Raw genomic sequence first — 23,944 nt, forward strand, 5'->3', positions numbered from 1 at the left:
AAGTTGATTAGATCAGACTAATAAATATCGTTTTTTTAATAATTTGTTTCAGAAATATTTATCTCGAGGTTATACTTCGAAACGAGAATATCGTGTCCATCAAAACTATGTCGAGAAATATCCTGCGTAAGTCACTTTATTCAAATGAATCGAAACTAGTATTTATTGAACGTGCTATATAAGGTGCACTTAAAAAAAACATATGTGTCAAACCATTTGAATTTCTAACGCGAGAAGGTGTGACCATCGTTAATGCGATAATAATTATGACGCGCAAAGTTGAATCCATGAATCAATGGTGCTAATGCGCAAGCACTTATCAAAGCGAAGTTAAATATTGGAAATGTACTGTGTAACTTGCTGTAACTTATTTTTATAAATAATTTTATGTTTAATTTTTTACGAACGAATAAAATAAATAAGCTATTTAGTGACAATTGTATTTTTTACCGTATCGTGTAATAATTACAGGAACGATATCAATTTCGTTTGATTTTTGAAGAAAAGAAGAAGAGGCTTTACACAAAGAAACCGTTTTAAAACGTTCGATATTTATATTTCCAAGAAACGATTGACGAGGACTTCTAGAGGCCTTGATCGCAATCAAGAAAGATGCGTGCATGCATTTTTCTTTCAATCATCAATGATAGGAATTCGCCTCAGGATTCGCATACGCACTGTGTTACAATGACATTCCTTGAAGATTCGAACCATAATTTCCGTGCAGTGACAGCAGAACAGGTTCTTTCATTCTTTCTCTTGGTTTCTTAGTTATTTTAAAATTATCTTGTTTTGTTAAAACAGAGTGTACGACGAAAGCAGCAGAATGTAAAAAATATATGTAAGATGTACTTGCTTACGAATAAAAATGGAACAAATTCTATTAAGATTTTTAATCAATAAATTGGATAACAATGCAATAAAGTTAATCGGAAATCGACACCAGTTTTTCAAGCGTGCAAATTTTGTAGAATAACTATAGATAAGGAGAGCAAGTAATACGAGAAGGACGGAAATAGGATAAAAATTGTGGAATTAGCGCCATCTCCAGAGTGCCACGAGTGAAACACAAGGAAATAAGAAAGGCAAATACAAAGAAAAAGATAGAGATAAGATAAGAAATAATTATTAGCGCCATCTCTCGAGTACCAGACATATCTTTTCAAAAGTACGGTAAGATAAAATAAGAATTAAGAATTGACGCCATCTCTCGAATATGCTCCAGAGATATCTTTTCAGAAGTATGGTAAGATGGAATAAGAATTAAGAATAGACGCCATCTTTGACTATTTTTGGAATGGTGTCTTTTATACTCGAAAGATGGTACCGAATGTTAATTCTTATTTCTATCTCTATCCTTCTCCCAATATTTGCCCTTCTTATATCTTGTGTTTCATTTGCGGCATTCTGAAGATGGTGCTGATTCCACGATTTTTATTCTATCTCCATCCTTCTTTCATCATTTGCTTTCCTTTTCTATACAGTCTATTTAATTTATACGTTCAAAAGATGGCGTGGATTAACTTTATCGCATCGTTGTACAATTTATCGATTAAAAATCTTCTCTTTTCCTCCTTTTTTTCCTTAAGAAAGAAAAATTATCGATATATCGCTCACAATATAATACTTTTCTTCGAGAAGAAAATTCCTTTAAGATAACTCGCGTGAAATGAAGAAATTCACAGAGGTTAAGAAAGTTAAAAAACATTCGTAAGAAACGGCGAGCATATATACAAATGTGGAGAAATATATGATTCATAAAATCCGAGAGGTGGTTTGTATTGACATATGAGGGCCCTAAACGATACGCTCGACTTTGGTCGATTTGTAGATGGAACGAGATATATTATTTTAGTTTCAGGTTTACACAAAAGGCCCTTCGTGCTGTTTATTTAACTTGATGTTCTTTATCCTTCTTTCCTTACCTACGTCCTTCTTCCTCTATTCCGGAAGCCGCATTAATCTTTTCTTTCTTTCGAATAACTTTGAAGTTTCCGCGAAATTAATATTTTCGAAATTAAACATTAAAATTATTAATTGAAAAAAATCTTATATCCCATATATTATGATTATTAAGACAATTTTATATTTAATTTTTCTTCGTGTCGTGGAATAAATCGATAAAATAATTCCAAAACATGTATAATATTTGCAGTTTATTAACTCTGTATAGAAATATTTTATTTGGACTAGTATTTACGCTTTGGTTACAATAATGGGATCTAATCTAAAGATATTATAATAATCGTCCTTAAAGTGAATACAGATCAATAAATAGGTACGATAAGGCACTCTGAAAAATAAATATAAATTTTCATTTATACGATTTCATATATAATAATGTTATTGCGAGTGAAGAAATTTTTTTTTCCTTTTTTGTTCGAACGAACAGAATGTTCTTTTCTCGTATATCCCTTCGATAAAAAAGAAAAAGAAGCTTTATTAGAAATACGAAAGCGACTCGTGATTATGACGTAGTGACATGGCTTGATGATGCCCAGAATGATGGAAATTCTGGATCTCGTGCGCTCCCTGCTGACCACGGTACTGATTAGGGCTCGATGAAGTTGACGATGATACGTTGCAACTGTTGTTCATCAACATGGAAGCGTTACCACTTTGAAAAGTAAACGGCCACGACTGCGACAGAAATATAAGAAAGATTTTTTTATAAAATTACTTTTTAATCGCTAATTTTTTAGATTTTGATAGAAGACATCGAAACTTTAATTTAATTTAAAAAATTTCTTTCCTTTCGCTTTCACACTTTTTTTAATATAATTTATATAATTTTTTTCTTCTAATAGATCGACAGAGAAAATATAATATTTCGATCGGTTTTCAATGCAAATGGAATGAACGATCGTTCTCCCGAATAATGGTACTAATTTAGGATTAATGGTGGAAAAGGATGCGGAGGAAGCTTTGAAAGTGATTCGATCCACCTGGACAGACGTAAACAGAGAGAGCGTCTCTAAGAAAATGACGTTATGACGCCGACTGGATCCACCTGGATTCTTTGTTATTTCACGGCTCTTCAATCGTGACACGAAACATTGCAATTGTGCAAAAAAAGAAAAGAAAAAAGAACGAACAAAAAAACACTTGCTCCATTTATTTTCCGCTTGGTGTTCAAAATTTCGAAATTTCTTAATAATAACAATAATAATAATGATTTCTCATCGACAATATTGCGATATATGACCGATATTCACGTAAGTTAAAAAAAGAAATTACAAAATCATATGAAACAAATAATCGTATCATTTCAAAAAAAAATTAAAAATCAAGACGAAATAAGAATTTGATTTAAAATAATAATATAATCGAATAAATTATCGAGATTATTTTCTTCATAAATTTTAAATATCACTTTTAGTCACACTTTTCGCACTAATAATAAATTCAAATAATATCTTATTAAGATCAGACTAATTAATATTAAATCTCGTAATAAAATTCCTAGATTAATCTCTTATATAGTCTCAGATCTAATTTCAAGAATTTTTTTACTTTTTATAATCATGGTATACTTATCATCAATTGAAATTTGTTCAAAATCATTTTTAATTTTACTTTTCTTAAAAATCGGAACTTTCAATGCATCGTTACGTCGTCAATTTTCCTAATTTAATTACAAATTGCAAATAATTCTCTCTCTCTCTCGAAAAAACTTACCAGCGCCAGGGACAAAGACCTGGTCTCGGAGTGCGGGTCCGCGTCGTCTCTGAGAACGGCTCGAAGATGAGCGATGTACGTGGCCGCGAGGCGGAGGGTGTCCAATTTGCTGAGCTTCGTGTCGGCTGGTACCCAAGGTAGAGTCGTTTTCAATCTGCAAAACGCCTTGCTTAGCACCCTCATCCGGGCCCGTTCCCTCGCGTTGGCCGCGTTCCTCGGCGCACGGCTCTCCAAATCGTCCTTGCTGTACTTGCCCTCGGACGCGAATTCATCCTCGTCCGCTTCCAGCGTAGGCGTCGAGGCGCGTCGCTTTCGTGGCATCTTCTGCAATCATTCGAACGCAATCATACTTCTCGAACCCAATCGTCAATTTTACTTTAACCATTTACTTATTGGAGAACTTGTTACGAAACAAAACAAGTTGGACCACATCGAGAGGAATGATAAGAAAATTATGTTCTGGAAATTTTTTTACTCCTCGATATTTTTTTAATGGAAGTGACACCTTCAGCAAGATTTCCTTGCAAGTGAAATTTAGGAAGGGAGGGGGGATGGAACAGCTCACCTTATTCGCGACGAGTTCGACTTTTTTTTTTCCCCTCGGCTCGTATCAATGGGATGTCACGATGGATCGCGACGCTCGCGCGAAACTAATTGTGAAACGTGAAAAGTTTCGGCCGAGAAGAGGAGGGCGCCGGGAGAGGGAGGGAGGGGAAAGAAAACGGACATTGGCAGGGAAGAAGAGGGAGATTTGGGGACGCCTCTGAAAATCGGGCGGAGCTTCCTCGACGCGAGAAGCATCTTCCTTCTTGGCTTGGCAACGTCCTCCTACCTCGCTTTTCCTGGCTCTTTTCGTCCAATCGTTCGGTACTGCGTCATCTGCAGCCACCTGGTCCATCCTTTCCTCCTCTTCCGTCCTCTTCCCGACTATTTCACGAATGGTGTTTCTTTTTTTTTTTTCCCGCGTGGAATCGAGTTTTGCTCTCGATTTTTTCTTCCGGACGTCCGGATGTCGTATTTTTTTTTTTTTTTTTTAATTAAGTTACGGTATCTTCTTGGGTTTTGAAATGTTGATTTTTATGGTTAAGAATTTTTGATTCGAATTTGCTCTTCTCTCATTAAACGCAGATTCATTCAAACGACTTGTACTCATAATATATTAGACATGTATATATTAATTTGTTTGATTAAATCATTTTTGAAAAGTTCTATTCCATCTATTTCCCTTCTAATATCACTACTTTTTCTCATTCTTTCATTTCAAAAGGAAAAAAAAAAATCGATTCATTAATCGTATTTAAATCCTTGTAAACGGGCTGTCAACCATTTCGTTGAAAGGAGGACTCGAAATGGATCCTGTAATATGAGGTGTGCGGTGACCCTGCTGATCCTACTTAACATCCTAAAGCAGGAGTTGACTTATTGCTCGACAAATTCGTTCCTCCGCAATTTGATACATTTCTATGTAATTGGTCATGTTTCTTTCTCGAGATACGTGTACATATATTTGTAACTGTGCACCCGTGTGGAGTGGAATTTAAAAAAAAAAGAGAAAAATTAAAGCGAGGTCGAATTTCGAATTGAAAAATTAGAATTTTTCTTAATCGTTTCTTTACACTGTACATTCTTTATTACTTGGCAATTAAACCGAGATATATTTTAAGAAATAAATATTTGTAATATTTTAAGTAAATATATTTATCGAATAAATATACGTTTTTATAAAAGGATCTTCGGGCATAAACAAAAAAATATTAGATAGAAAATCACAAATTACTTATGGTTTTCACCTGTATTCTATACTTATGGGATGGACATTTGCATATAGATGTCGACACTGTAATTATCCGAATCAAATTCTGTTCCTAGAATCTGTAAAAGATACGTAAAAAATCTAAGAGTTTATTTTTTTATTATTTAATTACAATTTCTTTTATAGTAACATAATGTATTTGTAATTTATAATATAATTATACATCGTTGCAAATTTGAACGTAATATCGTGGTTTATGATTTTACCGTGGGAAGGCGCTCGTGGAGCAAGTTAAAAATGGCTGATGATATACGAATGCATTTGCGAATCGCGAGTCGATTCGTGTTCTTCGGTCGTTACTTTTTGTGATTTTCTCACGTGTAGTGGTATTTCTTTGCTGTGTTTGTAAAATATTAATAATATTAATTCAAATTTTTCCGTATATAACAAATTATTGGAAAGGAACAAAGGAAATAAAATATTCGGAATATTTTAACGAAAGTTCCCGAAGGTGATTCATTGTCTAACTGAATTTTTAGCTTAGAAAGATCGTGTTTTGGAGAAAATTCGTAAGTACCAAAATAGTAATAATCAATAACTAAGTTATTTGATACTGATTTTTTTATGTAATTATGTATTTTAAAGAGGTTAGGTTGTATATTTGTATACGAAACGTGATAAAGTTCAATATTACGAAATCAATAATTGTTTATGTGTTATCTAAATCGTTATTTTTTAATGAATGTTGCATAGATACTTGTAAAAACTTCTAAATTAAGTATTTGTTTAAAAATTTACTCGAAACGATGTAAAACGCGAAAGTTTTCTTTGTTAATAATATAATGGAGAAAAAAACAAAGAACATTATGTTAATTAATTTAGACCGATTTTTAATAAGAATGCAATATTACGATTTTACAGTTACTATTACGAATAAAATTTTAATTAAATATGACTGAAGAACACCAATTGCCCTCTGATTCTGATGAAGATGATGAAGATTATATTCCCGATGGTGCAGACAGTGAGCCAGTATCTGAAGTAGAATCTGAAGGTGATGCAGAGAGTGGTCCTGAAGAAGAGAATGATGAAAACCAAAGAGAAACGAAGAACATTAAGAAAAGAGGAAGGAAGAAAAACAAAGTTATAAAATCTAAAATTAGAAAGCGTAGAAGAACAAGGAAAAAGATAACAGAGGATAAGGATGATGAAAAAGAGGAAAAACAACAAAAAGAAGAATCTATTGAGAAAAAAGAACTTACCGAAGAAGAGGAGAAAAAAAGGGCCGACTCTCTTTGGGCTGATTTTATGAAAGATACAGGTAATTAATTTCAATTATGTATTTAATAGTTAGTTAATTATAATTATAATGAAATATATATACATATTTTTTGTATTTTTTAAAGCAATGACACCAAAACCTAAGCAACAAAATATAACGAATAAATCTAAAGAGAGATCCCCATCTATAGAAAAGCCAAAAGCGGAAGAAAAAGTAAAAATAACTAAAGTATTTGAATTTGCCGGTGAAGAAGTAAAAGTAGAAAAAGAAGTCTCTATAGATTCAGCAGAAGCAAGAATATCTCTATCCTCCGCTGAGAATTCTGAGAAAACAGGAAATTCTGGATCTCTCGCGGGTAGAGGATCTGGAAGAGGTAGAGGTTTCAAACGAGCTGGTTTAGGAGGTATTTCTTCTGTCCTTGGTCAATTAGGGAAGAAGGCGAAAATTAGTACGTTAGAAAAATCCAAACTAGATTGGGATAATTATAAGAAACAAGAGAATTTGGAGGAAGAAATTAGTACTCATAACAAAGGCAAGGATGGATATTTAGAACGTCAAGATTTCTTACAAAGAGCAGATTTGCGGCAATTTGAAATTGAAAAACAATTACGTAATGCAAACAGACGTAGTACACGGTGAATTTATAATTTTATGTATATATATTTTATATATATATATCTTCCTTAATAATGAGAACCAGAAATGGTATTGAGAAAAATATCTTATTAGAATTGCCAATTATTGGCGCTTGTAGCACATATTTACTCGAATTGTTTAAACTCTTACTAAATATCTCATGCCATGTATAAAAATGTGATTGCCTCGCTTGGCTTGACAATCGGCTGGATCTGGTTAAGAAACGGTTGAGAGCCAATTCTGTGAGAAGAGACTGATCATTCCAATGTATCGAAGATAATATAGTACGTTATGTAATAGTCTAATGTATCATCTGCGAGCGTTGTCTCGAGCCATTATATCACAGAACTTCGCATCGAAGCAGGATGTTTGAAGCTTGGTGCTTCGGAGACCGACGATATATATTCTAACAATAAACAAGCTCCAGAGATGTTTTTATTCCATTTCAGTGGAAGAAAGGATGATTGATGACAGTGTAGATTAGTGTAGGTATTTAATAAAGTGTCGTTTGAATGATAAATGAATACATACCAATATGTATTCTAGTATGTATGCCTTAGAAATAATCATGACATTTTTCTTCATTTACGATCACTGCCTTGGGCGAGTCACGAGAAACATTTTATTATATTTATAGACGAGAGATAAACGAGATAGAAAACTTAGATTATTGTTAACAGAATTACAAACGAGAGATTACAGTAATTGTTTTATATTTTTTCAACTATGTCTATTTATCATATTTATTCACAAAATTACGACATGGCATATCTGCGAAAAATAACATGTCAATATAGTTCAATCGATAATTCATTTCAAAAAAAGAAAAAAAAAATTTTTAAAGCTCAGGTTTACAATTTTTAGAATATTTGTAAAAAATAATGTCTTACGGATGTGTATGAAATTTCTTTATGTCTATGGACTATTTAACATCGTAAAAATAAAGATATACGTTAAATATTTAAACCATTTTATATTCATGGCTTAATAGCATTGATTTGTATATTTCATATATAAATTATATATATAAAATTTATACATATGTATATAAATTATATATGTACATATATATATTATATATATGTACATATATAATTGATTTATATATACATATATATATGTATGTATGTAATTGAAAACATCAAACATATATTGTTTATGTTGCGTCCTTCGTTTGGCGTTGTACTTTTCTCTCCGTTTTTTTCTTTAGCATAAAGGAATCTTTAAATTTATTATACATCCTGTAAGAAATGATCGACATTTGGACGCTATTTAATATTTCATACAAATTTACATTCACTATTACTTAATTATACAAGCCAATATACAAATTCAAAATATTTCTTAGTCTCGTTGTATATCGAGTGGATTTCGTGCTATATAATAATCGACACGAGAAAAATCCTATTCGTTTATACATCGAGCCTTTGAGCAGCTATATTGATTTTGTAAGCAAATATAGACGAAATATTTATCAGAAGTATCGTTTTCATCGTTACCTTTATTAGCAAAATTTCACTTTCCTTTTCTCCTGAAATGAAAGAATACGAGTTTACTTTTTTTTCAATGTAGCATTGTATATTATTATCGTGTTCCATCATTTAATTTCACAAATATTTATTACCATTTTTTGATTTTGATTTCGAAAAGAATTTCCACAACATTGGTGTTCGATGTATTCATTTTTTCTTTTTTTACTAAAAATAAAAAAATAATCATTATCAAACAAACTTTGTCGTGACAATCGTGTCACGTATGATAATTTTTCATACCGATTTTTAAGTTTTCGTAGTTTATTACGTAACCTGGAGAATCCTTTGACAAATATATTTTTCTTTGGACTAAATTTCAAGTATGAAAACGTTATTTCGTACGCTATAATATAAAAATATTTATTATGTTGATGATTCTAACCTTCGTTCACGGTATGTTGGGCATAATGTTCCTTTTAACGGCATTTCTTTAGAATAGCAATAATCTATCGAATTATCTTTCTTTTTTTTCTTTTTCGTCTAAAATAAAAATTGAATTTTATCAGATAGCGTATTATCGCTATCGTTGTCGCGAATGAATTTCTTTCTTGATTTTAATATAACGATTACGATTTTTACAACGTACATATATATATATATATATATTTTTTTTTTTTTAAATAAAAATCGATTGTTTAGTTTACTTTTTCCTTTATACAGCAACAGTCATTATATTGTGAAAGAAATGTGCACGTTGACGAACATTTGCACAATTTTTTTAAGTCTTCTGAACTGGATTTTTTAACGCATAAACAAGAAATTGGCTGTTCCATAATCTTCATGCATCCATTTGTTGTTACTTTATTAATTATTTTTTTTGCCTTATTTTCTTTTTTGGGAATTATTTTTTTAGGACATTGGCAGATTATTTTCGGGACCGGTTTCGGGATCGCGTTGCAGGTTTTCGTTCTGTAGTTCAAAGATTATTAAGATATTAGACACGAATTGTGTGTGTGTGTGTGTGTACGTCTAAAAGGAAAAATTCAACGAGAAATGTGAATGTAAATAAGAATCTTGGAGAATTAGCAAAATTATTCCTTTTCGTATAAGCGTAGAGAGACGGTACGCAATAAAGATTATAATTTATTTATCATCCTCTCACCGACATATCGACAATGACGTAGTACTTTCTATGGGTAATTTCGTTGTTTGACATTTTTTGCTAGAAATCAAATGAAAATTTTTTAGACATAAATTATATTATCGTTCTCTTCATTCCTTCGAATAATAATTTAAAATAATTTTTAAAAGGATCGCAATGCTAGAATTATTTTTTTCTACGTACTTTAAATTATTCGGTTTTTTTTTCAATTTCTTCTGCTTTTTTAATTCTTTCTTCTTTTTCTTCTTATTAATTAACGTAGTTGTTGATGTACTCGCATTGAAATTCCTTGAACGATAACGTTTTTATATAAAACTTACGTTATTATGTAAAAATACACACACACATATATATATACGTATACAAATAATTTTTTTAATGATACTTTATACAAGGATGGTTTGCCGGACATGTTGGATCCTTGCATATTCTTTTCATTTTTCGTTATTCTCTTTCAAATTTTAACCTGATAAATTATTCAAAGATGAAATATATGCATACATAATATCGAATCTTGTTAGATCGAATAAAATTTATATTATTAATTAAAATCGAAGAACGACGATTAAGATTAAGATTTAAACGATCACTTGCTTGCGTAGATTTTTCATTAACCTCCCGATTTCGCGGAGGACGTAAACCTCAACATTTCTTTCTCTTTTTATTATAACGTACATGTTCTAAACAATATTTGTTCATTTTAGCAAGGAATACCAATAGGTGAAATATATTTCTTCGTCGTAATTTATCATTTTTCAATAATTCCAAAAATTATTGGGGGTTCCATGTAAATGACATAACCTTGATTTTACTCATTGCTTGGACAAGTCTGATCTTGTCGAGAACATCATTTTTTCGAGTTCAATTATCGCGAAAATGTAATTCGATCGATCGATCGAATTCTCGTCCTCGTTCGCTCGATGCAACATTCCGATCTGGAATCGTTGTTATCTCGACATTAGCCACGATCAAATATCTGATCCCTCGTATCAAATCCCCTAGGGGCCGAATCCTATCATAATGAACGATCGTACGTACACAATCGTCGTCACGATTGATTCTTGATTCATTTTGCTTGACATCATTTTCGCGATTAAACTTTGCATCGTAAAACAATCGCATGATAATATCGAACTCACCGTTTATCCGCGAATTTATTAACATTTTATCCACGATTATTTTACAGGAAGGAAAATTTGTATTTCTCTTTACAGAAAATCAATGCTCCGTTTCAATCGTATATATACGATATAAAGAGAAGAAAATCGAGAATGTATAATCTCTACGAATAATTCGAAACAAGAACGTGTAACAAGAATGTCGCAACGAGAAATTCAAGTCTTACGAAAAAGAAGAAGAAGAAAAGACGAAAAATCTTGTTCGAACCTTTGTAAGTTTCTCCTTTAAAAAAGAAATAAAAGAACAATTTTCTTCCTTCCATCTCATCACGCGAGAAACATCTATTAAAATCCACCTTGCGATCTTTTCGTATACGAAAATCGAATACAATTAAACGAGTCGCGAATTTTTCAAGCGCCTCGGGCAACGTTGCCTTTTTTCTCTTTCTTTTCCCCTTCTTTCTGAATGATCCTGGAAGGTGTCGCGAGCGTCGTAAAGTCGAATTACCGATTGCACGCGGCGAGGAGGATGAAGGAGGGGAGGCGGGCGAAAGAGGAAGCCACGCGAGCCGAAGGTGGATCGTTGTTGTCGGATCGTGTGTGCAAAAGCGGGAATATCGACGCCAGACTGGCGGCCGTTAGTCGTGGCCTTGCCATCGGCAGTTTATTCACGAACCGGAATATCTGTTCGACCGTTCGTTCCTTGGCCAACTTCCATTCTTTTCAACGCGCCTCGAACCAACCTCTCCTTCTCCTTCTTCGGTGAAGAGAGAGAGAGAGAGAGAGAGAGAGAGAGAGAATGCACTTGTTACTTTCCCGATTGCCCGAGAAGAGCGCACGTGCATACGTACGCGGTGAGGTTAAGTTTGATCGAGGCGTTGAAAGCGTCCCTTTGTTCGGATCGGTCGGTGTCGGCTACTTGAATTTGACGAACGACCGGAAATTGAAATTCAAGTGGAAGGTAATTTGACTCGAAAACTCGAGGAAAAACTTTCCGTCTCGATTCAGTTATCGTTCGAGTAACTTGAATCAAGTTAGGACGTGGTTATTAAACATGATGATGTGTGTTGTGGAATGTGTAATGATAAATCTAATACCATTGTAATTTATCTTAAACGAGGGCTTATCTTGATCTTGTTCTGTCCACGCGCATAGATGGTACGCAAAATGGAGAATAAAATGAAATACGATACAAATTGAAGAGGATCGAATTATTCTATTCCTTCAAAATCACTTAATTACATTTATCTCTTAAAAAAGAAAAGTAGCGGATAATAAGCGATTTCTGTTCACCTCTGAACACAATTTTTTTTAGTCCTTTCGTCCACCGAAGGACGTCGAGTTTTGCGACGAAATTCGTGTATCGATTTTAAATAAAAAGAAGATCTTGTAATACATAGCTGAGCAAAAGCTTTGCGTTAAAACAAGAAACAATCGTTTATAGAATGTAACGGATAATTACTTCGTCCCGTGAAGGGACAGGTATCAAAGTGTTAATAATAATTGAGAGCTTTGAACCGAGCTTTCAACGCGAAAACCATTATTTTTTAAGCGAAATGAGCCTTCAATACGAGTCCCGTAATGGACACGCGTGAAAAGATACTCTTTGTGCTCTTTATTGGACGAAACTGTGCGTTTTATAAGGCGTCGTGGAAAATCGCGTTTCTTTTTTTTGCGTTTCTTCGACAACTAGGAACGAAACTTCGAATCGCCTTCGTTTTGCGGATAATTACGATGAAAAGGGAGGGGGGAACCTTTGCAATTGACGCGCAATGGTCACGAAGAGAGAGAGAGAGAGAGGAATAAAAAACGAAAAGGAAAGAAGGCTTCTGCCGTTTTATCGAATAACATAAATTACAAAGGGATCGTGATAATAAAAAGCGCTGCGAGCCCTCAAAGTAAATTACGCACGGTTGGTCGTACATTGGATGATCTAAAAGCAAATTTGCGGGGCGGAGGTGTTATTCTGTATAAAAGGGAATGTTTGTTGTACGTTCAACAAAAGAATTATAATAAAGGCATAGATGGAAACGACTTGGTTCGGGGATTTTGTTTAATTCTTTGTCCCGGTATCGGAAAACTCTTCTCTTTTTCTCCAGGAGGATCGGTGGATAGATTATCGGAAACGGTTGCGGATTTAATTATAATATCCGATGGACGAACAGACGAGACATCGTTACGCATAAAAAAGGTAGAGATAACGAGCAATTACAACTAGCTAGTTTAAAATATATAATTTATCGGGAAAATAAAATTTTTAATCTTTTCTCTTTTTTTTTTTTTTTTCAAAGTAAATTATATTCTGTCAAGACTTCAATTATAAACTACGTTAAAATCATAATAATATCATACAATCTATAAGTCATTGTAAAACAATATTTAATTTTTCCAAGTTTGATATTTTTTTTTTATTGTACATGCCAATTGTTAATTAGAGATACGTGCCTTTTAATTGTGAGACGAACGACAACGTGACAAACGGAGGATAATTAATGCTGCATCTTTGTTCGGGCATGCTTCCTTTACGGGGGTAAGGGTAATTTCGGCGCACCTGAAGGAATCTCCAAGGCAAAAACAAGATCTATTTTCATCGTCGTCCCTCTTTTTCGCGATCAAGAATCCGCTCCAAGGTTTTTGGTAGATTTTTTTTCGGGGAAAAATTCAGTGACGTAGTTAAAATCCACAATCCACGTGCACGATATATTTTTTCTAATTTCATTTGTTCGTTCCGTGAGTAAGTAACATCATTTTCAAAAGTTCCAGTTCCAAGAAGAAAGAATTTTTTTTTAGCGTTTGGGAAGAAAAAAATGAAATTCACGATCGTTTGTACAAGTTGAGAGAGATTAGACTACTTTTAAAAGGGGAAAAGAAACATTTAGCACTTAGGATAACTGAAAACAGATACGGTTTCCTTGCGACGAAGTTCGCTAGGGCGCTGTTACGCGAGCAAGTGTAGCTTTTGAATACGCCACTGATAAAATTCCAGGAATTCCTTTTGCCAGAAGCGGACTAGACGAGACTGGCAATAAGATTGATTCGCACTACCAAGATTCCAACGTCTGGTTTTATATACCTTGCGTGCCAACCAAACAGTCCGGAATTAAAGTTTATTTTCCACTCTTTCCCGTGGAAACTTCTTATTAACAACGAGTGTTCCAGTTTTCCCCCCGTGTTCTTCAGAATTCAAGAAAGTTTCACGAAATATCATTTTATATTGCAGTTTTTTTTTTTCTTTCGCGAAATTTGAATATTCGAGAGTAATCAGAGTTTAGAAAGGAAGTAAGGAAAGAGAGTTTCGCGCATGGAGGGGGTCTAAGGTAAAAAAAGGAGACGTCCACTCGAAAACGCAAAGACGTCCACTCGTGCCTAAAAGCACTTGGATCGGTATGTGGATCAATTATATCGAAGAAGAAACGTGGCACGAATTAATGCGCGCCAAGATATAACGCGTAAGAAAGGAAAGTCACGAGCTCGAAGTGGAACCATTCGACTCCTTTTTGCCGTGTCCTTTCGTACTTAATTCCGACCCATGGCGCAAAGTATGCATCGTCGTTGCCATGCTCCTTTTAACGGCTCGTCCAGATGAAATAATTTCATCGGACAACGACCATTGACATCGTTCCATTAAACGAATATTTCCTTTCCTATATTTTTTTTCTTGGTTCAACGAGGAAAATAAAATATATAGATATGTATATTCTCTTCTCGCAAAATTTTAACAATCACACAATTATAATTATGCCGCGAGAAATTACGAAAATATCTTGAAAAGTTACATCGCCACATGATCGATCGATCAAGTGCAGCGAAAATTTCAGTTACGAATAATTAAAAGTTCGATAATAATTGTAGCAGAATAACAAAGCCAAAGTTACGTGAGGAATGGATCAACTGTAATAATAAATAAATAATAGTAATAAATAATTAAAAGTTGTTTCGATAATAACAGTAGCGGCAAACAACAAAGTCGAGGTTATGTGAGGAATGGATCAACTGTAATAGAATAAATAAAACTTGAAAGTTTATATATTACATCATCACATCGATTAAGGTGGACAAAATTTAATAATTGAAGTTAATATTATTATAAAATAATTAACAGTTGCTTCAATAATAACAGCAAAGTCGAGGTTATGTGAGGAATAGATCAACTGTAATAGCTACGAATAAACAAAACTTGAAAGTTTATATATTACATCATCACATTGATTAAAATGGACAAAATTTAATAGTTGAAGTTAATATTATTATAAAATAATTAACAGTTGCTTCAATAATAACAGCAAAGTCGAGGTTATGTGAGGAATGGATCAACTATAATAATAATACGAATAAACAAAACTTGAAAGTTTATATATTACATTATATCGATTAAGATAAACAAAATTTAACAGTTGAAGTTAATATTATTATAAAATAATTAACAGTTGCTTCGATAATAACAGCAAAGTCGAGGTTATGTGAGGAATGGATCAACTATAATAATAATACGAATAAACAAAACTTGAAAGTTTATATATTACATCACATCGATTAAGATAAACAAAATTTAACAGTTGAAGTTAATATTATTATAAAATAATTAACAGTTGCTTCGATAATAACAGCAAAGTCGAGGTTATGTGAGGAATGGATCAACTATAATAATAATACGAATAAACAAAACTTGAAAGTTTATATATTACATCACATCGATTAAGATAAACAAAATTTAACAGTTGAAGTTAATATTATTATAAAATAATTAACAGTTGCTTCGATAATAACCGTAGCGGCAAACAACAAAACCGAGGTTATATATAAGGAGTGTATCAACGTTAATCGTAAGTAATTACTCGAACTAACTTTACTCGAAATTTTTAACCGGTTCACTTTTTCAACGCCCAACTCCGATTAAATGAATATTCTCGATGGAGCACGAGTTACCGTTGAACACTCTCCCATCTCCCATCTTTCTTCCCGTCTTAAAGTCCCTCCGTTACACCCTCCGTGTAAACGAGCGCCCTTCGGTTAAACGTTTCTAGGTGGCCACGAACGAGAAGCTGGCGTCTAGAGAGGCGCACTGTTCGATCTCCTTTTCTCTCTCAGAGCTAGCCCTTTCCGTCTCGCTCCTTTCACGATCGTTCGCTCTTCGTCCAACTCGTTCGAGCGGGCATGTTTTATGGATAGGCTTCTAGAGGTTTCGCGGCGCCAGCTCTTCCTCTTAGGATACATCGGCTGCCGCTATTACCGATCCGTGCCAACAACGTAAACGTAAACGAGACATTGGAATTATCGCCGGTCCTACCACGCAATTCTCGTACAATTCGAGGGATATATATATATATATATAGATATATATATCGGAAGTCGTTGGCTCGACGATGCGGATAATACCGTTCTCTATTGCGGATAAAATGTAGGCCGTAGAAAGTCAGTAGGTAGTAGGAAGTGTAGTTTCTGCTATCGATCCGAGCAGATTTCTGTAATTAATTTATCCTTTGTGTTGCGTAAAGGCTGAATTAAAAAAAAAAAGACCGATTGTTGTTGCATTGGGATGTATTGGGAAAAGTGGAAAGTTTGCAGACTTTGATTGATCACTTTGAGTGGTTGTATCGATAGACCAGGAACAGATATGGGAAAAGTTCAATGATTTTTTTTTTTTTGAAAAAAGTTTGTAATCGAGTTTTTTTATTAGAAAATATCAACAACGATTATAGTTTTTTTGACGATGAAATTTTCTCGGTTAAAAAGTTTCTTTTAATTATTTTAATTTTGAAGTATTTACAAATTTGTTCACAATGTGGCGCATTATCTTGAGACGGTTAAAAGAACGAAAGAGAGGAACGTCATTTCAAAGGAGGTATAATTGAATGGTCTGTGAGTGAGAATTTGGATGGATCGTTTTAACAGGTATCCTCGTCATTTTCCGACACATTAACCACGGCGAAGGACTCATTTTGGAAACATCGATCCATAAAATTCGTCGAACGAGAATTATTCCTCTGACTCATACACCTCGTGATGTAACCTTCGCTCTTATCGCGCTTTAAACAGGTGTGGCTGGATTTAAAAAAGGAGGTTCACGGACTTTCCATTCGGTAGCATAAAGATTAAAAAAAAGAGATATGCACTTTCCACGTAGAGATTAATTTCAAATAACCTTTTCCAAAATTTAATTTAAACACATTAGACATCTTGAAAAGCATTATAAAAAAAAAACAAACGATTTTTGTTTTACGACAAAATTTGCAATGAAGTTCGAAACGATTTAAAAAATTGGATCGCAATATCACGAATTGAAAGTGCAAATAATGCAACAGCTTGCTTCTGTGAATCGCGATTACAGAATCGAGCGACTTGGAGGAGTCCAGTTGACGTAACCGATATTTTTAACCGAGCCCTTTTGTTTCACCGATGGTCCTGGTTTTAATCTCGTCCTTCCACTTTGCTTCGTCCGCCGCTTTCACAACGGACGACCCCTCGTAATGTCAGCCCGAGTGTTTGATCTTTCAAACGAGGTTTCCGCGAATTTCAAAGGTTCGCCTCGTGGAAGCGGCGTTTAAATTCCATGTATGGCCGGAGAAAGGAATTTGTCGTTTGCAAGGCGACTCTTTAGATACGACTATTATGCGTCCTGCGAGGCAACCATTACAGAGTGAATACAAACGAGCCTCTTCCGATGAAGGACCAAAACTGTTCCTTCAGAGATGAAGCCGTATTTTCGGTTTTAACGATAAAAAAACCGCCCCTCCGATCCGGATCAAAGATCCGTGGCGTTGCTGAAACGTTTTCTGAAACCGTTTCCTCGGCTATTTTCACGGTGAGAAACGTGCATCGCATTTGTGCGATAATGTAATAACGACGTGACACAGTTTTCTCGTCCTTAACCCGCGTGGAATGTTAGAAAATAACGGGGAGTAATGGAAGAATGAAGGAAAAATAATGGGGAAACGTTATTAGAGGAATAGCAGTGGAGATTGAAGAGACGAAGAATTAGAATGTTACGTAGATGGAAATTATTATTTATTGTAATGAGAATATTTAATTGGTGTACGGTCGATACAAGTTCTTGAATTTATTAATTTTATCGAGTAAAATAAATCTATGTATATATACAAGTTATATAAGTTATATTAATAATTAGGTTAATCAACTCTTACGTAATGTCGAAGATAGTATATAATATGCAACTTTATTTAAAGTAATATTATTTATTACAATTTGTAATATTATATATGAACACGTCGGAGATATGTAATATCAAGAGAACGATATTAATTTAATAAAAATAGATAATAGGAGATAAGAATTAAGAGAAGAGGAAAATTTATCGATTGAATTTATCTGTATCTATATATAATATCGATATATTTGTTTTCCGATATATGTTTCGTATGATTTTGCCGAAACTAGAATTTTTTATTAAAATGTAAAACTTTTAAATTAGATTTCTCTCGAGGCATAAGGAAAATTTTATTCAAGTTAAACGAGATCTTATTCTCGGAAAAGAGTTAATTTATTAATATCGAATAGGAATTGGAGCAATTCCTATGATAATTCCTTCATCGGTAGTCGATAGCGATTAAATTTCAGAAATACCATGGTGTATGCGTATTCGGGGGGATGATAGGTATTCGGCCATTTCCGTCGCCGTTCGGTTATGCTCGGCCTCAGCTACACCGCCCGGACCCGTCAGTCTCGCGCATGATTCCGTGGCGAGAGGGAGTGTTCTTTCGCTTCGGCGCTTAATTTTTGTCGCGGAGAAAAATCAATGATATTTTCGTAAACGAGGAACGCTAAAACGATCGGTTCACCTTGTCGAAGGGATCGGTAAAGACGGTCAGGTGATAATTAAGTAAGTGCGTTAACGTAACAACGTTGGTCAGTGATAAACGATCAGTGCCCAGAATCGCTCGTGATCGATTCCTTGTGTATATTTTGTCAAGGTGTTTTCTCGAACCGTTCTTTGGTCCGGATATTATGCTACCGATCGCGTGTGCTGCAAGATCGTTTTGACTCGAGGGGCAGTCGACCATAGATCACCGACAAAATGTTACCGCAGACCCCTGACATCATTCCTACGACGTTAAATCAGGTAAGCGACACAATTCGAATATTACTACTGTTCCATTATTTTCACTCGTATTGCGAACGTAACCTTCAACCTGAAACTCCGGAGTTTCTTTCGATACTCGGTCGCCGTGTTTTTGCTCACGGTCAAAAGCGAACATTCTGTTTATGTGACACGCGAGTTTTTTTTGCTTACGTCTATTTCCAAGAATTCTTGAACGCGTAAGTATATACTTTCGAGCTCTACTTCTTCTGTTTTTCTTTCTCGTTTCGTAAACTCGTTTCGTCGTCTGGTAGAATGGAGAAATTTGTGAAACGCGTTGACGTAATTCGTCGCTTTTCATCGAAAGTTTCACGTAGTACGTTACAAGTGCGAGACGTAACCGTTCGATTGTATCGATTTAGTAAAAGTGACAAGTTCAAGGCATTGGTAACCGCCAAATTCTGGTTGCGAAATAACCTTATTGCGTGTTAAGAATCTTGCGAAACGCGAGTGATTGTACGATCGTTTTGTAAAATTTCGTTTATAATACGAATTTCGTCAGGAATATCGCCAAATTAAACGGAAAATTGTATCGGTAGTGTTCTATTATAACAATACTGGCAGAATGTTGGAGCAGCGTGCCACTCCTGTCAAGATGGCGTGGAAAAGACAAATATTTGCGGTTCATAGTTACCGGTTGAAGAACATCGTCTTGTGGGAACAGAAAGTTCCTCGTGTCACATCACGTTGTGTCAATATTGTACACTTACATCCATAGTTCTTTTCAACGTATAATAAACGTCAGTGGTAATTAGCGACGGATGACAGGTTAGTTCATCGATAATATCAGCAAAATCGATTAATCGAATTCCAACGGATTATTTTGAACGCACGATCCCTCCTGTTTGTGTCGCTCACGTATAATATTGCGTACTGGGGTTTCAGTAAACGGGTTTCCAGTTTCTCGATTTGCACGGAATCGTATTCATTTGATAAAATATACATATTTAGAATTCCAAGTTTTACAACTTAGTCGCAATAAGATACGATGTATAGTGTGCAATTAAAATGTTTATTCTCAGGTTTAACGAAATAGTTTATTTTTTTTTTTTATTTTCATACGCGAAACTAGATACATAAGTAATGGCAATGAATATCTTATTAGGAAATTATACGTTATTCTTATTTTTTTTCTATTCCTATAATTTCATATAATATAATATCTACGTTACGAACACTTTCAATTTTTACAAATCGATGAAAATTATAATTAATAAAAATTTATTATTAAAAAATAAGATTCGAATAAACGATTCGAATAGGAAAAAGATAGAAAAATATAGAATAATAATTTTGATTTTGCGTACTCCAAATAATGAAATTCTCGATTAAAGAGTAAAGGAGAGGAAGTTAATTCACCTCTTATCCGCAATAAAGTAATTTAAGTCGTTATTCCGGGAAATATATGTTTGTTTAATTAAACATGTCGGATTTTATTCGATTAAAAAAGAATAATTGGATTTTTCAACAAAATTAATCACCTTTACGACCGTTTAAATAATACATTTTAACAATTTTTTTTTTAATATTCATATCTTAATATCGTTTTCCATTTTTCGTAATATCAATTTATTATTATCATAGTTTATACTTGCAATTTCAAATAATCATCCTTATCTCCATTAACGTAATAATCGTAACATAATTATTACCATTATCAATGCAATTAACATTAACATGCCAGACACAATTTCCTTTCCCATCTGAATATTAAGCTTACGTTTCCATCAACTCTTGCAGTACTTTTTATCCGCAATAATTTTCCAAATATTCAAATTGCTCCAACATATCTCTTATCATAAATCTTATCATTAAATATATATATATATATATAATTCGTGATAATCTCCATTAAATTTTCATTGGTTTTATTTTTAATCATTTTCAATAATTTTTTATCGACGATAATTATTTCGATTCGATCAAATCGCATAAAAAGACATGATCATTCCACAACATATTTTTCGATCCAACGAACACCGTATCGTTTATCTTACACGCACAATTACACATTCCTAATCACGTATCGAAAATAACGCATTCCGGTTTAACCGCAACCGCATACATTCGTATCGATGCTATTAATGGTATCAACGCAGTATCGTCTCGCTGTTAATAAACGCCTTTCGTCTCGCGATTCCGCTCCAATTGGAAAAATGAAATCATTCGTTTGATCGACATCGATCGAACCTTTCACTTAACGATTACTCGATGCTTGGCGCTCGAAACGATAAAAAACAAGATTCTCTTTTCAATCTCTTCGAGAAAAGATTTATTTCCGTATAGATGATAGAGCGTAAAGGAATTTTTTTCTTCTTCGTAATATTCTTTTGACACATCTGACGAAATGGAATTTCCTCGTTCGAGATATAAATTCTCCGAAATTAAGTTTTTCGAGGGAATTTAAAAACGTTGACTAATCGAGTAATATTCTCAGCGAGCCAAGAATATCCTAGGATTTTCCTCGTAAAATTCACCGACCCAGCGATCGTTCAACCGAGCTAAACCAAATCTAAAAATGTGAATCTCTGATTAAAATTCTCAGTTTCAACTTTGAAATTTTCATCGATGATGATGATTCATCGATCGATGATTCATTTAACGCTTAACCAATCTACGACCGTGAAACAACATTTTCGATATTCCGTATAAAACTCCTTTGGAAGTAAAATCTAAAAAGTATTTTATTAAATTAAAATTTTCGTTGGAACGAATGAAGATTCTTGGTCGGTTATTAAAGGAAAAAGATGTATCTTCGACTCGAAGCGGAAGTGACCGGAAGATCGGATGATTTGTTGACTACGATCTCGTGGACTACACCCACCACCACGACTTCTCGACAGGTTTCGCTGTCGCAGATTTCGTCGAACTTGAACGACACGCTCGTTTCAGGTTTATCGTTCGTGGAAAGGTGCGTGACGTACGCGGGCAGAGAATTCTTAAGGCGGGCTCTCTTATCGATTGTTTCGAAACTCGTCGCCGCGCTTCGTTCGTTCATGCTTGTGAACAGAATTTCTAGTTTTCGAAATGAAATCGTTGCTTGGAACGATTGGGTAATATAAATATTATGTGTATATATATATATATATATATGAGCATGATCGTGAGCTGTAATTATCGGATATTTACGTGCATTTGCATGCGAATATTTCATAAATTAAACGTAGGATTGAAGGATTAATAAGTAAATTAATTACCTTTCTTTTTTTTCTTATTAACCTACTTCGAAATTATATCAATTTTCAAGCAACCGGTTAGAAAAAGAGGAGAAGAAAAGATGACAAAGATAAAGTATTTTTTTCCCTTTTCTCATTCTCTGAAAAATACATCAATGACTCATCAGCTTTAGGAGAGATAATTTTTGCCACGTCATACCTGCTTGTTCTAAAACTTGATCCCTTTTCCTTTCTTTTTTTTTTTTCCCCCTCTCTCTTTTGTGGGCTTTGCCCGACAGAGAAATATATTAAGACGACCTCTTTCTCGAGAACGAGGATAAAAAGAGAAGGAGAAAGGACACGCGAATGACGCGTTCCTCGTTTTCATAACAGATATTCGCGTACAGAGTGCACGATGCCTTGTAATCGCAATTTCAATTATCGACTTGGAGAATTCTTACCGCGAAATGACACGATTCCATTTCTCGAATATAAATTGTTAACAAAAGTCTCGTTGTCGAGGAAAGATTCGTGCCTGAAAGAAAAAGAATTCTCTCCGAATATTGGGTTGGCAACTAAGTAATTGCGGATTTTTTTTAGAAAATCAAAGACAATTTTTTCATGGAACTAAATAACTTTATTCTGTAATATATTGGCCATTTTGATCAATGACCTTTTGCCATCTTTCAGGCAGCATCATAATCCCACGTTCGTAAAACTTGTGGTTTTTATTAGCGAAAAACTGAATCAGGTACGATTTGATATCATCATCGTTATTGAAATTTTTACCATTCAAGGAGTTTTGTAAAGATCGAAACAAAAAGTAATGAGATGGTGCAAGGTCAGGACTATATGGTGGATGTGGCAAAACATCTCAACCAAGCTCCAATAATTTTTGCCGAGTGACCAAAGATGCGTGTGGCCTTGCATCGTCACGATGGAATACAACACCTTTTCGATTTGTCAATTCGGGCCGCTTTTCTTCAACCGCATCGTTTAATTTCGTTAGTTGTTCGATGTAGACGACAGAATTGATCGTTCGGTTGGGTGGTAAGAGTTCAAAATAGACAATTCCTTTGTAATCCCACCAAACTGATAACAAAACCTTCTTTCGACGAATACCAGCTTTTGATGTTGTTCGAGCTGGTTCACGTGGCCTGCTCCACCATCTTTTCCGCTCGATATTGTTGTAAACAACCCATTTTTCATCGCCAGTTATCGGTCGTTTTAAAAATGGATCATTTTCATTACGTTTCTTTAGCAAATCGCAGCTGTTAACGCGTCGCGTTAAATGCTTTTCTTTCAGTTCGCGAGGAACCCATGTATCGAGTTTTCGAACATAGCCAAGTTGTTTTAAGCGGTTTTCAATGCATGTACGCGATACATGAAGCTTCTCTGTAATCTCACGAGTTGTACTGCGACGATCCGAATCGATTATTGCTTTGATTAGGTCGTCATCAACTTCAACTGAAATCCGCAATTACTTTGCCAATCCAATACATTTGCTCTCATCTTCTCCATCGAAGCGACGACGAACTTGTGTCTCGAAAGAATATCCATTTTTCGCGAGTTGTCAAAAGTTCTCGAATTAAA

At 34.2% G+C, this 23,944-nt stretch overlaps 3 protein-coding genes across 5 annotated transcripts in view; 2 read left to right on the plus strand and 1 right to left on the minus strand.

The window, feature by feature from the left end:
- Positions 1 to 2,155: 2,155 nt before the first annotated feature.
- LOC100578334 (transcription factor 21) lies at positions 2,156 to 4,371 on the minus strand. The gene is made up of 3 exons (XM_003249062.4): positions 4,244 to 4,371; positions 3,679 to 4,002; positions 2,156 to 2,640 (listed from the first exon to the last, which is right to left on the minus strand). The coding sequence occupies exons 2-3, from the start codon at positions 3,997 to 3,999 to the stop codon at positions 2,443 to 2,445; spliced, it is 519 nt and encodes a 172-aa protein (XP_003249110.1). The 5' UTR covers positions 4,000 to 4,002; positions 4,244 to 4,371; the 3' UTR covers positions 2,156 to 2,442.
- A 1,332-nt stretch (positions 4,372 to 5,703) lies between these two features.
- LOC726756 (craniofacial development protein 1) lies at positions 5,704 to 12,302 on the plus strand. Of its 2 annotated transcripts, XR_407471.3 has the most exons (4): positions 5,704 to 6,000; positions 6,353 to 6,752; positions 6,838 to 7,834; positions 11,198 to 12,302. XR_407471.3 is itself a non-coding variant. In XM_001122476.5 (3 exons), the coding sequence occupies exons 2-3, from the start codon at positions 6,383 to 6,385 to the stop codon at positions 7,350 to 7,352; spliced, it is 885 nt and encodes a 294-aa protein (XP_001122476.1). In that variant the 5' UTR covers positions 5,704 to 6,000; positions 6,353 to 6,382; the 3' UTR covers positions 7,353 to 8,829. The 2 variants fall into 2 exon arrangements, 1 of the variants encoding a protein (XP_001122476.1); XM_001122476.5 differs by lacking the exon at positions 11,198 to 12,302 and having other exon boundaries at positions 6,838 to 8,829.
- Positions 12,303 to 18,771: 6,469 nt separating this feature from the next.
- Positions 18,772 to 23,944, plus strand: part of Nedd9 (neural precursor cell expressed, developmentally down-regulated gene 9) — a 116,880-nt gene continuing 111,707 nt past the window's right edge. Inside the window, exon 1 of one of the 2 annotated variants that reach the window (XR_407453.3) lies at positions 18,772 to 19,178. Coding sequence is in view for 1 of the 2 variants with exons in the window: in NM_001204751.1 (NP_001191680.1) it covers positions 19,134 to 19,178 (45 nt within the window). In the remaining variant the exon portion in view is untranslated. 2 annotated transcript variants of the gene reach the window in all.

The sequence above is a fragment of the Apis mellifera genome, linkage group LG1, assembly GCF_003254395.2.
Source record: "Apis mellifera strain DH4 linkage group LG1, Amel_HAv3.1, whole genome shotgun sequence".
Taxonomy (NCBI): Eukaryota; Metazoa; Arthropoda; class Insecta; order Hymenoptera; family Apidae; genus Apis; species Apis mellifera.